This window comes from Ranitomeya imitator, chromosome 5, assembly GCF_032444005.1.
Source record: "Ranitomeya imitator isolate aRanImi1 chromosome 5, aRanImi1.pri, whole genome shotgun sequence".
In the NCBI taxonomy this organism is placed as follows: domain Eukaryota; kingdom Metazoa; phylum Chordata; class Amphibia; order Anura; family Dendrobatidae; genus Ranitomeya; species Ranitomeya imitator.
This window is the reverse complement of record NC_091286.1, coordinates 39670080-39695975: the sequence shown is the minus strand read 5'-3', so window position 1 is coordinate 39695975 and position 25896 is coordinate 39670080. Positions and strand designations below refer to the sequence as shown.

Below are 25896 nucleotides of genomic sequence, written 5' to 3'. Positions count from 1 at the left end.
AATGTTATTTATTAACTATTTTGTGTCACATATCTCTCTGGTTTAACAGAATAAAAATTCAAAATGTGAAAATTGCGAAATTTTCAAACTTTTCGCCAAATTTCCGTTTTTATCACAAATAAACGCAGAATTTATTGACCTAAATTTACCACTAACATGAAGCCCAATATGTCACGAAAAAACAATCTCAGAACCGCTAGGATCCGTTGAAGCGTTCCTGAGTTATTACCTCATAAAGGGACACTGGTCAGAATTGCAAAAAACGGCAAGGTCTTTAAGGTCAAAATAGGCTGGGTCATGAAGGGGTTAAAGTTAAGAGGTAGTGGAGACTCAGGCCCTCCTATTGGTCTCTTGCGGCCGAGCCGCATAGCGGAGTGGCGGTCCTTCTTACCGCAACGGTGGAATGCCGACAGGTTATTGAGTTAGAAATGGGGAGGTCAATCTCATCAACATCTATGGCCCCCAATCTAAGTGGGACCGGAAGTGTCTCTTTATGAGGATCAAGCCCTACCTTTTTACAAGTCGGCAAGTTGTCTTTTGAGGGGACTTCAATGCTGTCACGACGCCCCAAGATAGAGGAGGTTCCAGAGGCAAGCTGACTTATGATAGCGTCGCCCTTAATAGTATAGCTAGTGAGACTCGCCTGGTGGATGTCCACATTCGGCACACACCAGGTCACGAGGGGTTCACTTATCACAGAGGTAACTATAGGTCCAGGATAGATTGGTGGTCGGGACCACTGCACCTTATTTCTAGTTAGCGCAGTGGTTAGGTATCACACGTGGAACACACGGTGCTTAGTATCGATGCAAAGGAAAATCCTCCCAGTGGATGATGTGTTTAGGACCATACTCGGTGACCTGGTGAAGGTGCGCTCTCTGGAGTATGGGAGACTGGGCACACGGAGGGCCGCTCTCCTCTGGAGGGGCTTTTCTTTTAGTGTGCCCTAGTCTGGTCATCTCCTTTCCTGGTGGTGGGCTGCTGCTGACACTGTAGATTTTTGTTTTGTTTGATCAGTATACAGTGATGTAGGGCTGCAGGCGCCGAACTTGACCTTCGTGATTTGTGGTTATTGTAGTGTGTGCTGCTGTATATATTGTATGTATTGTATATAGGAATTTGGGTGTAGGTGTTAGGTTGGGTGGTGGGAAAAGGGGGAGGTGGGTTTATCTTGTGGGACTATGGGACACTGGGGTGTTTGGAGGAAAAATGGCACTGCCTGATCTGGCCTATGGACGTTGGACATGGACTGAGGCATGAGACGCAGGACCAGCTTTCAGCTCAGTGCGAGGGGTTGGGAATGGTGAGCTTGAGTGTGGGGTGGTAGTTAGCTTAGTATTTTATATATTTGTATAGTTTGTGGTTATTTTATTTAACATTTAAAAAAATTATTTAAAAAAAATGTAAAACATTTAAAAAAAAATGTGTGTTTATGTATATAGATTTTGTTTGCTATTGTTTATTTGTTTTTGTTTGCTATTGTTTATTTGTTATTATTTAGTTTGGTGACTGGACCAGAAGGTGTAAGTACTTAATGTTAGTTATTATTCTGTATATATAATATGTGTGAGAGGAGAGGATGAGCGGCTGGACCAGTGTTCATTACACTAATTATTTTTTGGCTGATATTTCTGCTTTGTTTCTGTTATTATTATTGTTATGTTTTTCATTTTAATAATAAAAGATCTACAGGATGTAACTCAGAATCAGTACAGGATCAGTAATGTAATGTATGTACACAGTGACTGCACCAGCAGAATAGTGAGTGCAGTTATAATAAGTATAGTAAAGGGAAAATGGAAACTATAAAAGTACACAATGGGATAGAAATGGGAATGGGAAAAAAAGTGAAGAGAATAAGAGTAAAGTAATTATAAGGACTGATCCTGATAAATGTAATTACTTTACCTGGGAGCTCTCAGCAGACAGATTTAGGGCAGGAGTGTAAAGTTTGCAGAGAGTGCAGCTCGCTCTCCGACGTACACCGTGTGCTGCACTTTCATAGTCTCCGTTCACATTAGCGTCGCGTCGCCGTTGCGTCGGCGACGCAGCGGCAACGCACGGAAAAACGCGCGCAAACGCGCGCAAAAACGCGCGCGTTTTGCGACGCGTGCGTCGTTTTTTGCCGAAATCGGACGCAAGAAAAATGCAACTTGTAGCGTTTTCTTGCGTCCGACGCTAGCGTCTAAAACGACGCACGTGTCGGAAAACGCGTGCAAAAAGACGCACGCGTCCCCTATGTTAAACATAGGGGCGCGTCGCCGCTGCGTCGCCGCTGCGTCGCCGACGCAACAGCGACGCACATTAGCGTAACACTAATGTTAACGTAGCCATAGTCAAGGATAATTACTGCTTCAGCAACAAGATAAACTGCAACTCCGGAACATTGTGACAGAATTTATTTTATTTAATGGAGAGTTACATAAATCTTCCATTGACCACTCGGCAGATATGTCCGCGAGCGCAGAATGACTGTTTATGAACGCACATCATCAGGTCTTGTTGGAACATTGTATGCCCAGGGCTGATCAGCAGTATTGATTTTCCCATAAGAGATCTGTATTAACCATCGCAACACTGAGCTGCATTGATTCGAGGCATATGGCTTAACGACAGTGTGAAAGTGTCAGAAACAAGGATAGAAACCCGCGAGCGCATAGAGTCCATAGTAACGTAGCAAGGATAGACAAGTCCGCGTAGCTCAGTCTCCTGAAGTGTTTGCACAGAGGAAGGCGAATCATGAATCATCATCACCCAAAGTCTGTATTTGGGGGGAAAATGTCTTCTCAACTTCAAAAAATACCAACTAGCTCTCCTCCACTCTAATGCCAGCTACCCTATAAGTCACCGTCCAACCTGTTGGCAAGCCTTGCAAACTAACTCGAGTCTCCAGCCATCTGCAGACAGCTGTTTCAGGGTTTTTGCCCTTCATCAGTGCAAAGCAGGGTAAAATTTCTTTAATATGGCTCATAGGGCCAACCATTTCTGCTAGTTAATGTAGAGAGTCTTACAGGCCAGAGAACTGTTCCCGGGAGTTAAAAAACAGTATGTAAGTTAGCTCTTTACTAGAGGAAAGAACACTATTTGTTTAGTGCCACATATTGAAGTTAGCACTATCTACTCTATAGATACTTCAATACAATGAATGTTTTATCACCAGGAGATTATCACTGCCTGGACTAAAGCTCATGTGAGCCCTGGTCTGACCACGCCCCCTCCTCTAATAAGCAGCTCATTGTCAATAGACAATGTACACAGAAAGCTGTGGTGTCGGTGGGGTTGGTTTTTTGAACTCTGCTACATCTAAAAGCTCTGATTGTGTCACAACTGCCGCACCCAGTAAACTAAGTGATACATCACTGGAATCAGGGTCTCTTTTCCTACATTAGGATGCTCTCAGGAGAGGTAGCAAAAATCTTGTGACAGATTCCCTTTAAGGGTGTATCTTTTTTTGGTGTTTCTGGTTTGATTTATATTTTTAATTAGTATAGACTAACACGGTACTCTATAGTAAAAGTGTTGTTGGTGCTCAAGTCAGGTATCCAACCCGTTAAAATATAATAATAAACTTGGCACTCAGTATTTGAACAAAAAAGAGCTTCCTTTTATTTGTGCATCCAGACAAAAAATGGTTATGAACGTTTTTGGTCCGTCACAGGACCTTCATCAGAACGTTCTTTAACATGAACTGGATGTGAAGGGGTGTGAAGGGGTGCTCTGTACCCGCTGCAGCAGGTCCCTATATTTTGGACGCTCATGACCGCTTATAGAGCACCCCTACAGAGCTCTTTTTTGTTCAAATACTGAGTGCCAAGTTTATTATTATATGGTTTATATTTTTAGCCATGTACCAAATTCAATAAATGGTTGGACCAATAAGTGGCGCCAGAGAGAGTTTTTGCTTTCTTCTAAGACTCCCCATACCTGCTGGTGGTCTCCACAAGGTGAAATATTACCCCCAATAGATGATCTACAAGAAGGTTATCCAGACTCCATTTTAAATTCTCATTATTAATCACCCATCAAAACTTTGTGTTCCTGTTAGGCCCATTGTGCTTTTACACTAAAGAATCCCTTCATTTCTAATGGTAACAGCTTCTTTCCTCTAGCTGAAGTCTCTAGGTATAGGTATGGAGATATCATTAGATTTATACAAGATTCATATGGAAATCTCAGTATGGGGTCTGGCTTGGTGCTAGACTGTATAACGACAGCTTCTAATCCAGGGCAAGGGGGCCGGACACCTCCCAGTCTTCCTATTTCCCTAGTTTAAGAGAATGGCAGCATGAACCTTGTCATCTTATACTGAAGGGAGATTGCTGGAGATTAATCAATGTTTTTTTATCGGTTATATTTGTAGTAGAAAAGTACACTGCTCAAAAAAATAAAGGGAACACAAACAACGGAATATAACTCCAAGTAAATCAAACTTCTGTGAAATCAAACTGTCCACTTAGGAAGCAACAATGTTTGACAATCAATTTCACATGCTGTTGTGCAAATGGAATAAACAACAGATGGAAATTACTGGCAATTATCAAGACACTCAATAAAGGAGTGGTTCTGCAGGTGGGGACCACAGACCACATCTCAGTACCAATGCTTTCTAGCTAATGCTTTGTTCACTTTGGAAAGTTGGTTGTGCTTTCACACTCGTGGTAGCATGAGACGGACTCTACAACCCACACAAGTGGCTCAGGTAGTGCAGCTCATCCAAGATGGCACATCAATGCGAGCTGTGGCAAGAAAGTTTGCTGTGTCTGTCAGTGTAGTTTCCAGAGGCTGGAGGTGCTACCAGGAGACAGGCCAGTACACCAGGAGATGTGGCGAGGGCCTTAGGAGGGAACAACCCAGCAGCAGGACCGATACCTCAGCCTTTGTGCAAGGAGGAACAGGAGGAGCACTGCCAGAGCCCTGCAAAATGACTTCCAGCAGGCCACAAATGTGCATGTGTCTGCACAAACGGTTAAAAAACTACTCCATGAGGATGGTCTGAGTGCCTCACCTCCACAGATGGGGTTGTGCTTGTAACACCCCAGGTTCCTGGTTGTTACAGTAGCATTGCTTTCCTCATGGGGTCTGCAAGAACTGTACCCTTCACCAAAGCTGGATCCGGACCTCCTGCGGAGAGAAGTGGAGGAACTCACCCAGCAGCTGGTGCGGATGCAACTGGAGGCTATGACTGGGTGGAAGGAGGCCTTCGTCGGGACCCTTACCAAACGACCGGCAGCAGCCTCATCTGGCCCAGAGCAGAAAAGAAGATCCGGTGCTTCGGATGACCCCGTCCCTGGCGGTAGAAGGCCCGACAGCTAGGCCCGAGCCACCCCCACTGCTGTACACACTCGACCAGGGTTTTGGGTTCCTCGGAGAATTGTCACCATACGCTGAGGGTACCTCATTCTCCAGTCCCGCAGCAACCCCTACGCCGGACCCTGGTGGACCCCTTACCAGCCCCACTGACTCCAAGGCTTAGAGAAGTACGCCATCTGCTACACCGAGACCTGGGAGACAGCAGCTTGGGTCAGATGGCAGCCCCACTTATTCCAACCAGTGTGCCCCAAGTTAGTTCTCCGGAACGCGTAGTGTTTGCAGAGGGACCCACGGAGTAGGACATGATAGCGTTCCAAGGGGAAATGTCCATTATAACCTGGAGGGCGCATTGTAGACGTCGGGAGGAACCGGAGACACAGCAATTCCTGGCCCAGCAAGCATAAGAGAAAATAGAGAATTTCTGAATGTTAAAGTGACTGTCAATAGTTAAAAAGTTAAAAGTTAACCTGGCAAGGTTTCTGCTTTAAAAGTTCACTTGTTTAAAGAGACACTGAGGCCATGGACAGTGCATGGTCCACAAACTTTCTCTGTACATAGTTGGCACCTCCTTTGGTGCTTCCTACTGGTTTTACATAGAATCCTTGAAGAAACTGTTTACTAATGTTTGCCTTAAAGTTCGTTTTGTCTTAAAGTGACCTGAAGAAAAACCATTTGGCGTGGCTGAAGAACGGGTCTAGATGCTCTGCCTTGTAGCCCGCCCAAGCCTACGTTGAAGGCTTATGACTGGTCCCACACATCATTGCTACTGTTTTCATGTTATTAAATGACTTGAATATTAATTGTATCTTTAAATGCACTACCTCAATATAGAAGAAAGTTGATTTTGATGCACTTTAATAAAGTGAAATAATACCGCCAAAGGAGTTAACCCGTATAGGGGATTGAATAATGATTTATGTATTAGATGGTTAATATATGCACAAATGATAGTGAGCATTGCAGAGAGAGTTTTGTACATTTGTAGAAGAGCTAATGTTTTTGAATAGCATCGGAAGAAGTGTTACCAAAGATAGTAAACCCGTAAGGGGTAATCATTATTTAATAGTTAATATTTTATGTTTAATGTCATAGAAAGTTATTTATACCTTGTACTAAAGTTAGCAACATTAAGGTTAATCACCTCCCATAAAGGGAAGCAAAAGTTTAACCTGTTTACATGCATTTTCAAAATGTTTGTATATCTAAGCTGTTATTGTTGTTTTCTTTTCCAAGTCTGGGAGTACTGGATTTAACGGGGGGTGGGAGGGAAGTGAGGGGGAGAGTGATGTCACGCTTGGAAGCGATGAAGGATCTCTCTTATCAGGTAATCACAAGCATGCAGCATGTTCATACTCCAGGCCAGAAGGGGGATCTCTGATCCAGCTTGTGGGTGGCTCTGCTATATATATTCTGGTCTGGAGGGAGAGTGAGGCAGTGAGTGCCAGACAGCAGACTGGAGCAGTCTGAGGCAGAGAGGAAAGAGAGGGGCCATGCAGCCACGAGATGTGCTGCAACTCCTGAAAAGAGCAGAAGGTGAAAGCAGAACAGATTGTAGTGATTGTGTAGGGGAAGTGAAGCGCGGGAGAGTGAAGAACTGGGGGGTTATCTGCAACTGAGCTACCTCCCTACTGAGCGCAGACACCGGTAGCCGGAAGACCGGGGTTGTGAAGGACTCCACGTCTCACAGCAGAAACCGTCAGGACAGCTGGATTACAGGTCACCTGTCCGCCCTTACACCTGAAGACACAGTGTCACAGAGAGCCCGGTTCGTGATAGAGTTCCTGTAAAAAGGCTCGAGCCACCTGTCATACGGGTTAGTGTCCTACTTGCAAGGAGGACAGAGAGAAAACATGAGGACCTTGTGAGAAGCCTAAGGCAGCAAGGGACTATGCCACAGCGCTAGAGGGAAGGCTTCTAACCCCACCTGGTAAGGGGGACTCCCAACTCGCTTCCATGCCAGCCAGACCACACCTGCATCCGTGATCTTGTACCCTGGATTGTGGCTGCCTGAATTCGACAGTAAAAAGGTAAGGAAACTGCAACCCTGTATCCTTCGTTTCGTGCCATATCATTCACAAGCTCTATCAATACTCCGGGAGCCCTGGGGACCCAGCTTCACCTGTGGGAAACCATACCATCCCTGCTGCCACAACATCACCCCAGAGGACCCCTTTAAGCAGCGTCGGTCATACCTGACTGAATACCACAGGTGGCGTCATGAACAAACTTTATCCAAACCCCTTTAAAGACATTCCCTATTACTTGGGCGCCCAGCACCATGGACCAGGTCGCCGCCGCAGAGTACCTTACGGCCCTGGCGGGCATTTCATGGTCAGACCAACACCGTGCAGGACGCTTGGCATTTGCCACAGAACACCAAGACTGGCAAATTCACCACTGGCGCCCTGTGCTCATCACAGATGAAAGCAGGTTCACACTGAGCACATGTGACAGATGTGACAGAGTTTGGAGATGCCGTGGAGAGCGATCTGCTGCCTGCAACATTCTTCAGCATGACCGGTTTGGCAGTGGGTCAGTAATGGTGTGGGGTGGCATTTCTTTGGAGGGCTGCACAGCCCTCCATATGCTCGCCAGAGGTAGCCTGACTGTTATTAAGTACCGAGCTGAGATCCTCAGACCCCTTGTGAGACCATATGCTGGTGCGGTTGGCCCTGGGTTCCTCCTAATGCAGGACAATGCAGACCTCATGTGGCTGGAGTGTGTCAGCAGTTCCTGCAAGATAAAGGCATTGAGGCTATGGACTGGCCCGCCCGTTCCCCAGACCTGAATCCGATTGAACACGTCTGGGACATCATGTCTCGCACCATCCACTAACGTCACGTTGCACCACAGACTGTCCAGGAGTTGGTGGATGCTTTAATCCAGGTCTGGGAGGAGATCCCTCAGGAGACCATCCGCCGCCTCATCAGGAGCATGCCCAGGCATTGTAGGGAGGTCATACATGCACGTGGAGGCCACACACACTACTGAGCATCATTTCCTTGTCTTGAGGCATTTCCACTGAAGTTGGATCAGCCCGTAACTTTATTTTCCACTTTGATTTTGAGCATCATTCCAACTCCAGACCTCTGTGGGATATTAGTTGTGATTTACGATGACAATTTTTAGGTTTTATCGTTCGCAAAACATTTCACTATGTAATGAATAAAGATTTACAACTGGACTATTTCTTTCAGTGATATCTAGGATGTGGGATTTTAGTGTTCCCTTTATTTTCTTGAGCAGTGTATTTTTTTTTCTCAAAGGGAATCTGTCACCAGGTTTTGCCACCAAATATGAGAGCAGCATGATGTAGAGGAAAATACCCTGATTCCAGTGATGTGTCACTTACTGAGCTGCTTGCTGTAGTTTTGATAAAATCACAATTTTACCAACAGGAGAGGACTAGTAAATCTGCTTCTGTGTAGCCCAACCACATCCCCACCACTGATTGGCAGTTTTCTATTTAAAAGCGTAAAAACATATGAAATATTTATAATTGTACCATAGTAATTCTGAAAACATTCGACTATGAGATCGAAAAACATTGAAGAAGCAAAACGTTTGTATAAACTTAAAAGTGTGCCAGTCTCAAAACTTTTGGCCACAACTGAATGCTTTGCTTTATCTACAGTAATGGCGTTTATTTGATGGAACCTGAATGCTCTGTTCTTAAACACTATAAATACATTTTCCGTCCCTGCGGTCCAGGCTGCGGCGGTGTCACCTCTGACTGTGTCTTCTCAGTGTTTGCGCTGGGGAATGCCAGGTTTGTATACATTGCTGAAGCCGATTTGCCTCCTTGAAGCTTTACATACCAGTCCGGCTCGTTAACCACTTAGATGGAGTCATCTCCACACCACGGTTGACTACTTTAAGAATATTCATTACCTCCGTACACAATACAGACTATAAAACCAGCACAGCCGGTCCCTACAGCGAAGAGCGGTGATGTCACCGGTCGGAGTGATGTGCCGCCTGGTCATGAGTAGTGACATGGAGGGAGCGAGGGGCCTCGAAGACTCTGAGTGGAAATAAAAAGTGTCACTTGGAAATGTGTTAGCAGCTCCTGACTCTCATCATCCTCTCGACTGCCACTTCTATAATAATTTGCGTAATGGAAATTCTAGCTGTGCAGACTCCTGTGTGGCGAACTGCTCAGACCGGCAACCTAAAGCACCGCAATATGGCGTTAACGTTATGGATAATTAATGGGGTTGTCTGAGTTTTCATTGTTTCAGAACCAGCTCCGCTCCTGTCCATAACATGTGTCTAGTACTGATTGAATGCTTTAAGAAAACTTTTTATAGCATGGGTGGGCAATTAATTTTTCCGAGGGGCTACATGAGATACTGTGACTGTTGTGGAGACCGAACCAATAGGCTGAAAGTAATTCTGCTCAATATTAATATCAACATATTAAGTATAATTATTATATTAATATTATTATCACCCAATATTGTGCAGAATTAAGTATGCTGAAATATCTCTATATACCGTATGAGCCCCCACACAGCCCCCTCCATACAGTATGAGCCCTCACACAGCCTCCTATAGCCCCTATATAGTATGATCCTCCACATAGCCTCACTATATACATTGTGAGCCCCCACAGTTTCTGTATATACAATATGAGCCCCCACACAGCCCCCTCCATACAATATGAGCCCTCACACAGCCTCACTATATACAGTGTGAGCCCCCACAGTTTCTGTATATACAATATGAGCCCCCACACAGCCCCCTCCATACAGTATGAGCCCTCACACAGCCTCCTGTATACAGCATGAACCCTCACATAACCCCTATATACAGTATGAGTCCCCAAATAGCCCACTATATATAGTATGATCCTCCACATAGCCTCACTATATACAATGTGAGCCCCCACATAGTTTCTCTATATATAATGAGTCCTCATAGATCCCCTGTATACAGTATGAGCCCTCCACATAGCCCCCTACATACAGTGTTAGCCCCACATAGCCCCCTATATACAGTATGAACCCTCACATAGCCCCTATATAGAGTATAATCCCTCATATAATCCCTATATACAGTATGAGCCCCCACATAGTCTCCTAAATACAGTATGACTCCCCACATAGCCCCCTATATGCAGTATGAGCCCTCACATAGGCGCCTAAATACAGTATGAGCCCTCACATTACCCCTATATACAGAATGAGCCCCAAAATAGCCCCCTATATATAGTATGATCCTTGCATAGCCTCACTATGTAAATTGTGAGTCCCCACATAGTTTCTCTATATACACTATGAGCCCTCACATATCCCCTGTATACAGTATAAGCCCTCGCATAACCCCCTACATACAGTGCTAGCCTCATATAGCCCCCTAAATACAGTTTGAGCCCTCACATTGCCCCCTATATAGAGTATAATCCCTCATATAGTCCCTATATACAGCATGGGTCCCCACATAGCCTCCTAAATACAGCATGACTCCCCACATAGCCCCTTTATATATGCAGTTTGAGCCTTCACATAGCCTCCTAAATACAGTGTGAGCCCTTACATAGCCTCCCATACATGTAAACATTCCATACACATAGGAAAAATAAAAACAACACATACTCACCTCGCTCCCATTCCCTTGGTGCTCTGCTCCTGTCTCCGGTGCACCGATTCTCCGTACAGCAGACGCAATTTAAGTACGCCATTGCGTTTGCTGCCTTACTGCTCATTGATGAAAGAAGGAGCCGGCGGCCCCATCCTGCAACAATCATGTATTCACCACTGTCTGTATCCTGAGAATGTGGATAGTGGTGACATCGGGAAGTGGTGGCGTTTGGAGGGCCACTATTTTCAGCTCATTGGCTGTATTGGTCCGCGGGTTAGACTGGAACAGCCAGAGGGCGGAATGTGGCCTTCGGGCCGCACTTTGCCCAGCTTTGTTTTAAAGTATTACCATACTTACCCTCCCTTGTTCTCTGTGGCTGCCCCTGTCTTTGTTGTTTGGCTGCAGCGCTGACATCACATCAACAGCACTGCAGCCAGTCCGAGAATTCAGCTCCATTGCCAAAGCAGACGCAGCAGAACCTAGAGATGAGTGGATCAGGCAAAATTCGAATACACCTGTTTACACATTGTTTCCCAGGATATTCGATTTGCGAATAAGTTATTCTCCGTAAATTTAGTGCCCCTTATTATGTACTGGGATCTCAGAGCATAATAGACGTAATATGTAAAAAATGTAAAACATTCTTATACCCACCTTATCGCTTACTTCTATGATCCCTCCGCTCTTCACCGTCACCGATCTGCTCCTTGTTCTTATGTTGAGGCTTTGATGCCTTAGAGGGGTCTGCACAAGTACAGGAGTCATGATGTGACAACTTGCACCATCACCGTGCATGCATCGGAGTAACTAAACTTTTTTTTAATTTAATTGTTCTTCAAGCATTGCAACGTTATTTTTGCTTCCTTCTCTCCTAAACGCTACTGTTTCACTGCTTGGGTCATGCTCCTTTTAGAAGCTGCTTTCAACTGCTGCTCTGAAAAGAGAAAATCCCATACAAAGACTGATTGCTTGAGTATAGTATAAAGACTGATTGTTTAAGTATAGAGTACAGATTTTTGTTGATCAGAAGGAGCATCTGAAGCAGCATGATCCGGGCATTGAAACAATGTTCTACAGTGTTTGGGAATGAAGGAATCAAAATAAGGCATTAAACTGTGTTACAAAAATTCCTTGAAGAGGCTTTTTGGATTGAAAAGAAAAGTCTGCACTCATTCTATGTGACTGCCGAATAGTGACATTGGGTCTCTTGTCCACTAGAACATTGAGAAGCTTAGGAGAGAATAGACGGCACGTGACCGCAAGTATGCAAATTTCATACATGGGGTCACATGACTGCTGACTCACATGAATCATGATGGTACGCTGTACACACATCGCCGATTAACTGCAAATTTTTATTCTCAGCCCGGAAAACCCTTATGACTTTGCAGTGCCTAGACTAGAGGATGTAATATATAGTCTTTGCTAATTCTAAGGCAAAGCACAAGAACATAAACCTATGATGAGGATATGCTTTCTGTCTAGAGAAGTGTCCTTTCAGCTTCATTTCAAGACATTACTTGTTCTTCTTTTATTCTTTTTTTCTTGAAAGACAAAAGTATCTCACATCTGCTGTCCCTATAAATAGATCCGCTGTGTCTTGTGCTGCTAAGTCCAACCTGGACTCTTAAATAGAGATCTATGGGGACATAAGGTAAAACTGAGGATCTCTGTAGGGAATTCATAGCTGGAATTGCATCAACTATTACAGCTTCCTATACTACTAACCTATAAATACATGTATTAACTATAGCTTTCCTATTATAGGCCAAATGATCACATCTGGGATCTACAATTTATTTTTGTGCATATATGGGGCAGTATTATAGTAGTTATATTCTTGTACATATGAAGCAGTATTATAGTAGTTATATTCTTGTACATACGGGGCAGTATTATAGTAGTTATATTCTTATACATAGGGGCAGTATTATAGTAGTTATATTCTTGTACATAGGAGTAGTATTATAGTAGTTATATTCTTGTACATAGGAGCAGTATTATAGTAGATATATTCTTGTACATAGGGGCAGTATTATAGTAGTTACATTCTTGTACATAGGGGCAGTATTATAGTAGTTATATACTTGTACATAGGAGCAGTATTATAGTAGTTATATTCTTGTACATAGGAGCAGTATTATAGTAGTTATATTCTTGTACATACGGGGCAGTATTATAGTAGTTATATTCTTGTACATAGGAGCAGTATTATAGTAGTTATATTCTTGTACATACGGGGCAGTATTATAGTAGTTATATTCTTATACATAGGGGCAGTATTATAGTAGTTATATTCTTGTACATAGGAGCAGTATTATAGTAGTTATATTCTTATACACAGGGGCAGTATTATAGTAGTTATATTCTTGTACATAGGGGCAGTATTATAGTAGTTATATTCTTGTACATAGGAGCAGTATTATAGCAGTTATATTCTTGTACATAGGAGCAATATTATAGTAGTTATTTTCTTGTATACAAGCGGAAGTATTATAGTAGTTATATTCTTGTACATAGGAGAAGTATTATAGTAGTTATATTCTTGTATATAGGAGCAGTATTATAGCAGTTATATTCTTGTACATAGGAGCAGTATTATAGTAGTTATATTCTTGTACATAGGAGCAGTATTATAGCAGTTATATTCTTGTACATAGGAGCAGTATTATAGTAGTTATATTCTTGTACATAGAAGCAATATTATAGTAGTTATTTTCTTGTATACAAGGGGCAGTATTATAGTAGTTATATTCTTGCATACAAGGGGCAGTATTATAGTAGTTATATTCTTGTACATAGGGGCAGTATTATAGTAGTTATAACCTTGTACATAGGGGCAGTATTATAGTAGTTATATTCTTGTACATAGGAGCAGTATTATAGTAGTTATATTCTTGTACACAGGGGGCAGTATTATAGTAGTTATATTCTTGTACATAGGGGGCAGTATTATAGTAGTTATATTCTTGTACATAGGAGCAGTATTATAGTAGTTATAACCTTGTATATAGAGGCAGTATTATAGCAGTTATATTCTTGTACATAGGAGCAGTATTATAGTAGTTATATTCTTGCACATAGGAGCAGTATTTTAGTAGCTATATTCTTGTACATAGGAGCAGTATTATAGCAGTTATATTCTTGTACATAGGAGCAGTATTATAGTAGTTATATTCTTGCACATAGGAGCAGTATTTTAGTAGCTATATTCTTGTACATAGGAGCAGTATTATAGCAGTTATATTCTTGTACATAGGGGCAGTATTATAGCAGTTATATTCTTGTACATAGGAGCAGTATTATAGTAGTTATATTCTTGTACATAGGAGCAGTATTATAGTAGTTATATTCTTGTACATAGGAGCAGTATTATAGTAGTTATATTCTTGTACATAGGAGCAGTATTATAGTAGTTATATTCTTGTACATAGGAGCAGTATTATAGTAGTTATATTCTTGTACATAGGAGCAGTATTATAGTAGTTATATTCTTGTACATAGGAGCAGTATTATAGCAGTTATTTTCTTGTATACAAGGGGCAGTATTATAGTAGGTATATTTCCGAGTGACCACTGACAGACACATGTAACAAGAATGCACAGGACTGTACAGATCTGGAGTTGCAAGTGCTTTCTTGGATTGTTACTATGGCATATTTACAGCAGTGGTATCAGATATCATAATTTCCAGTGATATTTGACATGGGAAACTATGGTTTTCAATATGTTATGTTTACGCTGGACAACGTGATGGCTGGAGGAAAATTGCTTTAAATGAGTCATATTTGCAGTGAATCAAAACAGCAATTAGCTTAAGGATCAATATTTCTGTATTATATCAGCGTGACTCCTAACTGTATGACCACAAAATTCTTCTTAATTACATAGTGTTCGGTGATTCTGTTTTATGGAGTCTTTAGTGCCAAAATCTGAAACTTCTAATAGCCGACAACTGACATAAACAAAACAAAATGACTGTCCGTACAAAGTATATCTAAAATGTCATAGTTCACTTCATCTTTACTAAATCTAAAACTGCCATTAGCAGACAAGAGCCAGTTACCGTACAACAGCCCAAAGCTTCAGCCCAGAAGATAAGAAGGCTAGAAAATATCATCTAACGACCCTTATAAATAACCAAAGCTTATGTTTGTAGAAGTGACATTCCTTTTGACCTATGATGAAAAACCTTAAGATGGGAGAACTGGCAGATCATTTTTGCCCTTTTCCAAAAGACTTCATTAAGACTTTGACTTGAAGGCCTTTAACCTTTTCATAGGTTTTTAGCAGAAACATACAATATAAGCAAGGCCCTTCAACCTTTATCGGTTTGTTACAGAATTACTTGGAGTTTGGCATTTTTATGGAATTATCACATTATGGATGACAAGTCTCAAATAATATGGTAAATGGATAAATCTATTTATATAGGGTTTGTTGGTATATCCCCTATCCTTAGGATAGGGATTAACTTCTAGTTCCTTGATGTCACGGCACAGCTGTTGGGTGACCCAGGAACAGAAGCTCCTTTCTTGTCCTTGACACTAGGGGGCGCTCTAGCTCGCCCTGCTCACCGGGATACTTCTGAAGGTGAAGATGCCGGGGCCTACACTCATGCCTTATCTCCTGAGTTAGTCCTCCGTCTGTTCTTTTCCCCCACCCAGGGAAGAGGAGGCGCTACTGTGCACCGCAGCACACCAACTCGACAAACAAGGCAGCACAAACAAGGGTTAACAGAAAACTCCAGGCATACAAAATATTCGCTCACATATAAGAAAGGCATGCAGCGGGGAGTGCAGGATGGGGAATAAACTAAAATAGAGAAGTATAAGGAATTACCACGCATACAAACCAAGCAACAGTCACTAATAACTCCTTCAACTCTTTTTTCTCATATGAACTCCTCTCCCACCCTTAGCCTTGCAGCAAATGCTAACTCTGACAAGGATTAGTAACAGAGCCCAGATTATAAAGGGGAAGGGAGTGGCTAACCGAGCTCAGCTGTTAACACAGGCATTCCCAACATGGTCGATTAACCCCTGTTCTGCCAGAAGGAATAAACACATTTGAAATGAAGGGGAAGTGTTCTTCTCAGCGACGGAGTAGGAGCAATCAGATGCTGCACTCTTTTGGCTCCACACTGTCGTGGTAACCCCGTGACACTTGGGGTCCAAACGCTTGGATCCTCAGAATAGAGCAGAGATCAAGCATGCGCATCTCCACTTCATTCAATCTCTGCATCTGATTACATTGTGCAGTTATTTCCAAGAATGAATGGAGCTGATATGTGCATGCTTGGCCTCCAGTACATTCAGATGGGGCTCAGGAGAACCTCGTTCTGTGGATTGTTGGTAGTATTTCTGTCGGACATCAGACTATGAAAAACTTGTCCTTTTCCTGTGTACAGAGAATAACGTCCATAATTGTTAACAACCACTTTAAATCATATTATTGCCGTGAAACTTTTAGGTTTTTTTTGTATTATGTAATAAAGGTTGTTGGTTGTATACCACTTTTATTAATTTGCAAGTAATATATTTCAGAGTTTTGAGTCATGCTCATGTTATTGGCGCAGTCAGACGGCAGTATACATCAGACCGAGTTCAGACCACAATGCATGGACTGGCCGGCGACACTACCGACCCAATCGCGACAGCTCTATATATTTCTATGCAGCTGTCACTCTCAGGTCAGGAGAGCCGCCGGCCAGTCCGATGTCGGTCCAATATATACGGCAATCTGACTGCGCCCTATCATTGCTCTTTAAATACTTTTTAAACAATTTGTCTTTTTAATACTAAAGCCAATTACAGCCTATGGATATAATAAAGGAGGTGCCAAGAGAAGTCCTGTTTTAGCCAAAGAAGAACATTGTAAATAACAGGCAGAACTTAAGATATAGAATTATACGGGAAGATTTCCTGCCTGATCGACCGTCTATCAATGCTCATTTAAAGGTAGAGGTCGATGCAAACACAATGGGAATGAACAACAGTTATTACAGTGTTTTGATCCTCATATAGATTGCATATTGCTGGCAGCACCTCCAAGGAGTTGTGAAGTCAATAATTATTATTTTTAGGCAACATGAAAGATATATTCAGCTGGCAAAAGGGCTTTTATTCTTTTGTGGGCTGATTGTTGTCATGTTTCCATAAGGCAACAATCGGGAATGAGCATTCTCACAAATTTGCATTAATAATAATGTTTTTATTTATATAGCGCCGACATATTCCGCAGCACTTTACAATTCAGAGGGGACTTGTACAGACAATAGACATTACACAGCAATACATAATTCAGCAATTACCAAGACGAGTGAGGGCCCTGCTCGCAAGCTTAAAACCTATGAGGGGGTTCAAAAGGTAAAAAGTGCTGGTCTTTTATGGTCCGGCTATGATTATAGTAAATTGGGGTATTCATAGAATGATTCATGGACTATTCACCAGCCAGTATCTGTATTAGTACAGATTCATAGTCCTACTAAGTCCATGGAGGGTGTGTAAATAGGCATTTAGTACAGATGGAGAAGACGAGTTTGCGGCGTGTGTCGGGGATATTGTTGTCTGTGCTGGGTTGTTTTGCATGTAGATGTGCTGCATCATCTAGGGTATAGTCCAGTCTTCGTGTGTAGTAGAGTTAGTAAGTCCAGTATAGTCCACTCTTCATGTTTCGGAGAGTTAGTAAGTCCAGTATAGTTCAGTCTTCATGTGTAGGAGAGTTAGTAAGTCCAGTATAGTCCACTCTTCATGTTTCGGAGAGTTAGTAAGTCCAGTATAGTTCAGTCTTCATGTGTAGGGAAGTTAGTAAGTCCAGAACAGTCCAGTCTTCGTGTGTAGGAGAGTTAGTAAGTCCAGTATAGTCCACTCTTCATGTTTCGGAGAGTTAGTCCAGTATAGTCCAGTCTTCATGTGTAGGGGAGTTAGTAAGCCCAGTATAGTCCAGTCTTCGTGTGTAGGAGAGTTAGTAAGTCCAGAATAGTCCAGTCTTCATGTGTAGGAGAGTTAGTAAACTGTGAAAGTCCTAAACAAGAAGTTAGAGATAGATGATAAGTGGCACATTGGGAGAGTGGATATCAATGGGTATGTTAGCTCCTTCACGACATATGACGTACGTTTACATCATATGTCGTATCCCTGATCTTTCCCAGCAGATGATGGCTGCTTTAATCAGCCATCATGTGCCTTTAATAGTTATGCCTGTAGCGCAGCTCCGCCCACTGCTGTTAACCTATTAAATGTCGCTGTCAATCTCTTACAATAGCATTCAACATACACCGACAGGGGGCTCATCATTCCCTGTGCCCATCGGGGTGCCCGTGGCTAGATTGCTGAGCGCCAATGAGTTGCCATGAAAACCCCATTTTGCTCCACTAAAATGAAAAAGGAAAAAAAGGAAAGATTCTCCAGTGACGATAGTATTGGAAAATAACATTTCACATTTATTAGTACATTTAAAAAAACAGCACAAAAGAAAAAATGCTGGCAAACCACAGGGAACCCACAGAAAAAAACAATGTGTTTCGGCCATTGAGCCTTAGACCATGACTGAGTCTCAATAGCTGAAACGCGCTGTTTTAATCTGTGGGTCCCCTGTGGTTTGCCAATGGGTTTTTGCTGTTTTTTTTTAAATGTACTAATAAATGTGAAATGTTATCTACAAATACATCTATCATCGCTGGAGAATCTTCCCTTTTTCCTGCATTGCCTTCACGACCCTGGTCTCATCGGACCATAACACGTAGCCACGGGGCGCACCAGCATTGAGAAGTTTTTCAATCCAGGACCTATTATTGAACACAGAGGGGATCTTATCTGCTCGCCATATCCTCAGGATTGTCATCACGGGTTGTTTCATTGTATGGACACATGCTGAACTTGAAGAACACATGGTGAGAGCTGCCTATTCATTTACTCGCATTGTAGGGCGTTATCAACAATAATAATATGTTGTAGTCATATATTATACCATTTATTTAATCTGTCCTTTATACTGAGAGCTATTGACAACCATGTATGTAGGTCTTGGCCTATAAACTGTCATCTCTGGTGTTCGACATTTTGGGATTGCCTTTTTTGGCAGTTGTCTTTTTTATTAGTTGATCTTTTTGCAATTGTGTATAGTTAGGGACTTCTGGTAGTTGCACTTCTAGGAGTTGTACGTTATGTGGCTCATTGCCTTTTAAGCCGTTGACATACAAATAATGCGGAGATTTTTCTGTTTCTAGGTTTACTTTCTCTATATTATATAATTAAGGACACCAGTGTACTTAGTATACTGTAAGTCAGACTAAAGTCCATCAGCTGATTGCCAGGCCATCCTCATAGTAAAGGGAGGTTGTTCTACTGAGAAACATCTTGTCTTTGTCTGTTTGCTCTTTTTCTACTGTCTGGTGAGCAGACTTTCATTTCAGGACAGGCAAACCATTGGACAGCGGTAGGAACATGATGCGAAGTGAGGGAATGGAAGTTCCTACACCTATAATGCCGGCTGATTGCAGGAGCGCTCAGTAGTAATAAGAAGTTATTCTGTCTCTTTGATCCTGCTCTCCTCTATCGCATAGTTATGCTTTAATTTTATTTTTTTCTCTCTTCTATTTCATATTTCTATGGCTCTTTCAAGGCACTCGAAACCTTGGGCTCTGTAGCAGAAAAACCTAGCTCTGACTGTTATAGACGAATACTATGAAATATCAATATAACAGTGAATACAGTGGCGCTACAGTGCACAAGTGTTAAAAGAGTTTGCGCTCAAAACACCTTGTTTGTAAAAATGGGCTGATGGTGATCAAAGTGGTAATAAAAACTCGTCCCACTCCCTACACCACAAAGGTAGGTAAAGGTACTAGTTTAATAGCAATAAGGGTTAGTACTGAGTATTAGTAAGTCTCAATTAGTCCAAACAAACATTAGTGGTTACTGATGTGAAAGTACTAATCATAGCAGTGATAGATAAGTGTCAATTAGTGATGAGCGAATATACTCGTTACTCGAGATTTCTCGAGCACGCTCGGGGGTCCTCCGAGTATTTTTTAGTGCTCAGAGATTTAGTTTTTCTTCCCGCAGGTGAATAATTTACATCTGTTAGCCAGCATAAGTACATGTGGGGATTCCCTAGCAACCAGGCAACCCCCACATGTACTTATGCTGGCTAACAGATGTAAATCATTCAGCTGCGGCAAGAAAAACTAAATCTCCGAGCACTAAAAAATACTCGGAGGACCCCCGAGCGTGCTCAGGAAATCTCGAGTAATGAGTATATTCGCTCATCACTAATGTCAATAGATTAGGTAGGCAGTACAGTCCAGCTAGCAGTGGGATATCACCCTTACTATGAAATATCAGTCACTATATGGGTTACTAATAAATAAGTACACTGTCATGTAAACTTCCAGCAATGTCAGAGTAATGTCACCCAGACTGCTCAGTAGCACCAGCAACATCTGGCCTAGTGTTATCATGGGTCCTGAGACATTTTTACATTCCCTCATGAAGGCCTCTCCATGGCGTTGCCCACATGTTCTCTAAACCAAAATCTGTCCATCATTGCACTCAAGAAAAACAACCAAACCAGAACAAACCACTGAAAAGGACAGACCTCCACTCCAGCCTCCATTGCTGTCTTGCTCCTCACCATAAAAGTGTTTGAGAGCGGTGGCATGAGGTCAATGGAGCTCCTGTAGTTAGACGTCTGGCTCGTAGTACAATGCCGTGCAATTGCCAGCTGATGGCTTGTGTAGACACTGATGCCTTAGACCAGGGGTCCCTAGCTGTAGCTCGAGAGCCACATGTGACTCGCATGCCTGTGATGTGTGGCTAGTGGCTGTCCGCCAACTTGGATGATTTATCATCAGGTATAGCTAACAGCTATTAAGAGTAGATCTCTAGATGGTGACTTTTGTGTGTAGCCCCCTGCACAGAAGAGCCGATCTGAATGGGGGTAAGATAGGAAACCCTGGAGCTTGGCATACTGCCTTGGTGTGATTTCAGTAGAAAAGCTTTGGCTGTCATTATACCGGTAATAGGGGGCTCTGGGTGTCACTACGGTGAGTGGGGCAGGAGCAAGATGTGGCTCACAACCCTCTCTCAGAGCTGAATGTGGCTCGTCACCCTCTTTCATAGCTGAATGTGGCTCTCAAGGTCAAAAAGGTTGGTAACCTCTACAATAGGCTGATGTGTGACGTCTAATTCCAGGACAGAATAGCTTACTACACGCCATTCTTCGAATCTGACAAGACCACATTACATTAGTGGTGGAACCTGTGTTACTCCCATATCAAAAGAAGCTGCCAGCAGCGGATCTTGATGATTTGCCCAAGTGCATTCAGCAGCAGAACATTCTTCAGACGACCATCAATAACCTCACTTCACTGTTAACAGACGAGGCTGTAAGTGCAGAGATTTCTGCACATGGCGCTCATAGTCATTATTTAATAAATTGAGAGATATTTTGAAAATCTTGTTTATAATTTTTTCAAAATTTACAGATCAGTAACATGTCTATCCATCCTGTGATTTCCACAATTACACAACTTTTCCTTCTTGGTGGTGCATTTTCATTGTTGAAGAGTATATATTTACATATTGTGACCTCTGCTTTACTTACATTGTGGGGTTAAACGCAGGGCGATGAAGGACGCCCACTGAAATATCATTATGACAATAAATTATTCAACATGTTTTCTTTCCACAGGATAATTGAAGCTATCTGCATTGGCTGGTTCACGGCAGAGTGCATCGTCAGGTTTATTGTCTCCAAGAATAAGTGCGATTTTGTGAAAAGGCCCTTAAATATCATCGACATGCTGGCTATCAGTCCGTATTACGTCTCAGTTCTCATGACTCTTTTCACGGGTGAGAACTCTCAGTTGCAGAGAGCCGGGATGACGCTTCGAGTCTTGAGGATGATGAGAATATTTTGGGTGATAAAACTGGCAAGACACTTTATCGGCCTACAGACTCTCGGCCTTACTTTGAAACGCTGCTACCGGGAGATGGTCATGTTGTTGGTGTTTATTTGTGTTGCAATGGCGATTTTTGGAGCACTTGCACAACTGCTCGAACATGGCTTGGACCTTGAGTCAAAAAATGAGGACTACTCAAGCATACCGGCAGCCTGCTGGTGGGTGATCATTTCAATGACCACTGTAGGCTACGGAGACATGTACCCTATATCCATTCCGGGCAGAATACTTGGAGGGGTGTGCGTGGTCAGCGGGATTGTCCTCCTTGCATTGCCGATAACATTCATTTACCACAGTTTTGTGCAGTGTTATCATGAACTCAAATTTAAGTCTGCCAAGTACAGCAGAACCTTATCCAATGAGTACTTAAATTAATACATATCAGAGCTTTGTGATATATATATATTTATTTTGTTATTTAATAGCATCCAGGGCTACATGAAATTGCGTAAGAATATAATGCGATAATCCACGCCTTTGTGCCGCCTAAAACATAGACAACATGGCACCTGTCTCGTCTCATATATTACTCATTTTTGTTTTTTTTGTTATTTTTTTTTGCATTGCGCCCAATAGAAAGTTATTTTACCATAGAGGCTGGCCCTTTCATCAATCCTTCCCATGGAATGTCTCCAGATTTTATCACAGAAGCACCACATTCTTCTGGTAATATATTCAGGTTTGGTCCAAGAAGCACAGAGGTGGCGGGATTTCATTTAAAGAGTAATCATCATTTTAGTTTTATTTCATAAATCAATAGTACACATGAAAATAGGCAACTTTGTAATATATCTTATCGGAGAAATCTGCTTCTTTCTCTACCAAATTTGAACCTCTGCTGAATTCAAGAGGTGGAGGTTCTCAGGGTTCCTGGGCCCTATTTTCAGGATTGATGGGCATACCATCTCAATTCTGAGGTAAAATCTGTGCTCAGTGAAGACTTTCCTATTATTGAGAGAGGAGACGGAAGTTGCTATCTATAGAATTCTATGTAGACGGAAGGATGGAGAAGCTAGAGGTAGAGCTCCTCCATCATCCTCTCCCTCCTATCTACACAGAATCTTATCAGTAGCAGCTGTCATCTCTGATATCAGTAATGGGAAAGTCTGTCTTCAATTAGAAGAATTGAGATGGTATGCCCATCAATCCTGAAAATAGGGCTCCAGAACCCTGGGAACCTCCATCTCTTGAAGTCAGCTGAGGTGCAAATGCTCGGCCTCTGCTCATCTCTTTGTCAATGGGACTGGTGGAAATAACTGAGCATTGTACTTGACTTTCTCTCATAGTCCCAATGAAGAGTGGAGGCTGAACCTTCTCCCCATTGCTTCATTCAAGATGGAGCTCTGCAGAGCCTCATTCTCATGATTCTGGAGCCCGTTTTTGGGATCGCCGGAGATCCCAATGGTCAGGCCTCCAGTAACCATCAAGTTATTGTCATTTTGCCAATTTGGGACGGTTATTTTCAACCTCTATTAGCAGAACCACTTGTAGTGCTCTGATGAGAGCTAGGATATGCCATTACTTTATAGTCAGTAGAAGTTTGACCATTGGGATCCCCTCCGATTCTGTGAAGGGGTCAAGTTGGGTCACATTTATTATTTTTACTCTGCTACTTGCTCTTGGCCATCTAACTTTTCAGAGAACTACAGGTCAGTTCAATACCAGTAAATAGGACTGGCTGCAACTCCCTGTACCGCCAGGTATGCGCCGGATAAAAAGTACAAAGAGATGCAATTATTCTGAGAATTGCAAATCCTTCTGTCCCCAAAAAATTGGTGGGGGTCGAATGATGGACAATGTTCATCATAAAATCATGGTGTATTGTAACCATCACTTTATGGGATGAAATACCCCTTTATAGGAGTTGTACCAATGTAACAACTTATCACCTATTCACAGCAAAGATGATGAATGTGTGATCACTTTGGGTCGGATAGCTCAGACCTCCATGGATCATGAAAATCGGAGTTCCTCCTGTTTGAAGGGAGTCGTACTCAAGCAAGCAAATTTGCAGTTGTATAATTATCTATGAGATTGATAGAGATAGATGAGCTCTGTACTCAGCATTGTGAGTCCCATAAACTTTGAATGGAGCACCTCTGTGCATGTGCATCTGACTTCAATCAGAATGTTCCCATGTTCTCTTGATCTTATCACCTATCAATTGACATCTTACGGAAATTGTCGAATTCTACACCTCCTCGTCTTTCAGGGATTCTAGGGTCACCGGTACTGTCAATGCCTGAGTCCGTAAATCTATGTTAAAGTTCCTCTAAATATGGATCAGAGAAAATCCTCTTAATACACTCTATAAATATTAAAATCCTATTTTGACTCAAATCCATACTCAAGTCAGATGACCAAGGTTCTCCGTGAATCTCCGATGGATGCTTGTATACAAGTCAGAGCCTGACAATGTTTTTCTTCTCTGCCAACAATAATGTATTTTTTTATATAAATTCTTTTCATTTTGTTTTCCAAAATTCCTGCTTGCAAAAACAGCAGCGGCCTCGGCATGCCTCATTATAGGTTCTGCACTGTCCACAGGGTGACTGCGGGAAAGCAATTAAATTCAGAAGCTCTTTAAAGTAGATTTGTCTTCACCGGATAAAACCACAGTTTGACTTGTCTGGGTCAACACTCTTTTTTTCTGTTCAGGGGTCCTCCTAAGGTGTTAGAAATTTACTGATTATGTGCACACTCTTTTCTGCAGTTAATGTGATTGGTATTAAAAGGATAGCTTCACCTGAATCATAACTATAGAAAGATCCCCCGAAATACGTATTCTAAAATGTATACTTTAATGAGTTGATCGTAACTTCAAAAACTTTTGGGTTTCATAGTTTTGTCGTTGAAAGAAGACTCAAGTCCATCGAGTTCAATCTATAACCTAAGATGTTGATCCAGAAGAAGTCAAAAAACCCATGAAGCAGATACTAATTGCCCCATGTTAGGGTACTTTCACACTAGCGTTTTTTGTAAATCTGTCACAATGCGTCGTTTTGCAGAAAAAACGCATCCTGCAAAAGTGCTTGCAGGATGCGTTTTTTCCCCATAGACTTCTATTGGCGACGGATTTGCACACTTCGCATCCGTCTTGCGACGGATGCGTCGTGCTTTTGCGGACCGTCGGGAAAAAAAACCCCTACATGTAACGTTTTTTTCTCCCGACGGAACGCTTTTTCCGACCACGCATGCGCGGCCGGAACTCCGCCCCCACCTCCCCGCACCTCACAATGGGGCAGCGGATGCGCTGGAAAAATGCATCCGCTGCACCCATTGTGCAAAGCGTTAAACGCTAGCGTCGGAATCTCTCCCCGACGCATTGCGACGGGGAGATTCCGACGCTAGTGTGAAAGAAGCCTTAGAAGAAAAGTTTCTTCTCGTCTCCACATACGGAAATCAGATTCATTCCCGGGATCAATGTCCAATCGATCACCCCAACTTCTTAGCGATGTCAATCAAATGGGAAGTATTTTTTTACTGTAAATATTTTGAAAAAAAGATTCAATGAAAGAAACAGGAAAATTAATTTAATCTGATATTATGGGAACCTATAAAGAGTTGGATTAAAATGAAGTAAGTAGATAGTATTTCCATGCACGCACAATGTAAAACAAAAGAAAAGTTTTCCAAATTTCGGGTATTTCAAATTTTTCAGATAATACACTAACAGTAAATTGCACAATACATGATGCTCAGATTTTTTTTTTTCAAGTTGTGATTTGCAAACAGTACAAGCAAAATGAAAAAGAAAACTGTTCAATTCCTTTAGAAATGATAGATTTCCGATTATCAAATATTCTGACTTATTGGACTGTGGTTCTAATGGATAATCAATCTCAAAGTCCCCAAAAATGTAATCTTAGATAAGATACAGTCACTTTGACTCAAAATAAGGTCTAGTGTTATCAAACAATTAGCAGACTTTTTTGGCTTATTGATAATGATTAAAGTGAGTTTATTGTATATTATGTTTTCAACTGTGGTGTTCCTAGAAAGAAAAATCTCTTACTATTTAAATACATAGATTTTTG

General features: G+C 42.1%; 1 protein-coding gene across 2 annotated transcripts in view; it reads left to right on the top strand.

Moving 5' to 3' along the window:
• KCNG3 (potassium voltage-gated channel modifier subfamily G member 3) overlaps positions 1 to 22973 on the top strand; it is a 40370-nt gene extending 17397 nt beyond the window's left edge. For both annotated transcript variants that reach the window (XM_069768592.1, XM_069768593.1), the window contains exon 2: positions 21589 to 22973. In XM_069768592.1, coding sequence (XP_069624693.1) covers positions 21589 to 22234 — 646 coding nt within the window. In that variant the 3' untranslated portion in view covers positions 22235 to 22973. The remainder of the gene's footprint in view (positions 1 to 21588) is intronic.
• The last annotated feature ends 2923 nt before the right edge of the window (positions 22974 to 25896 follow it).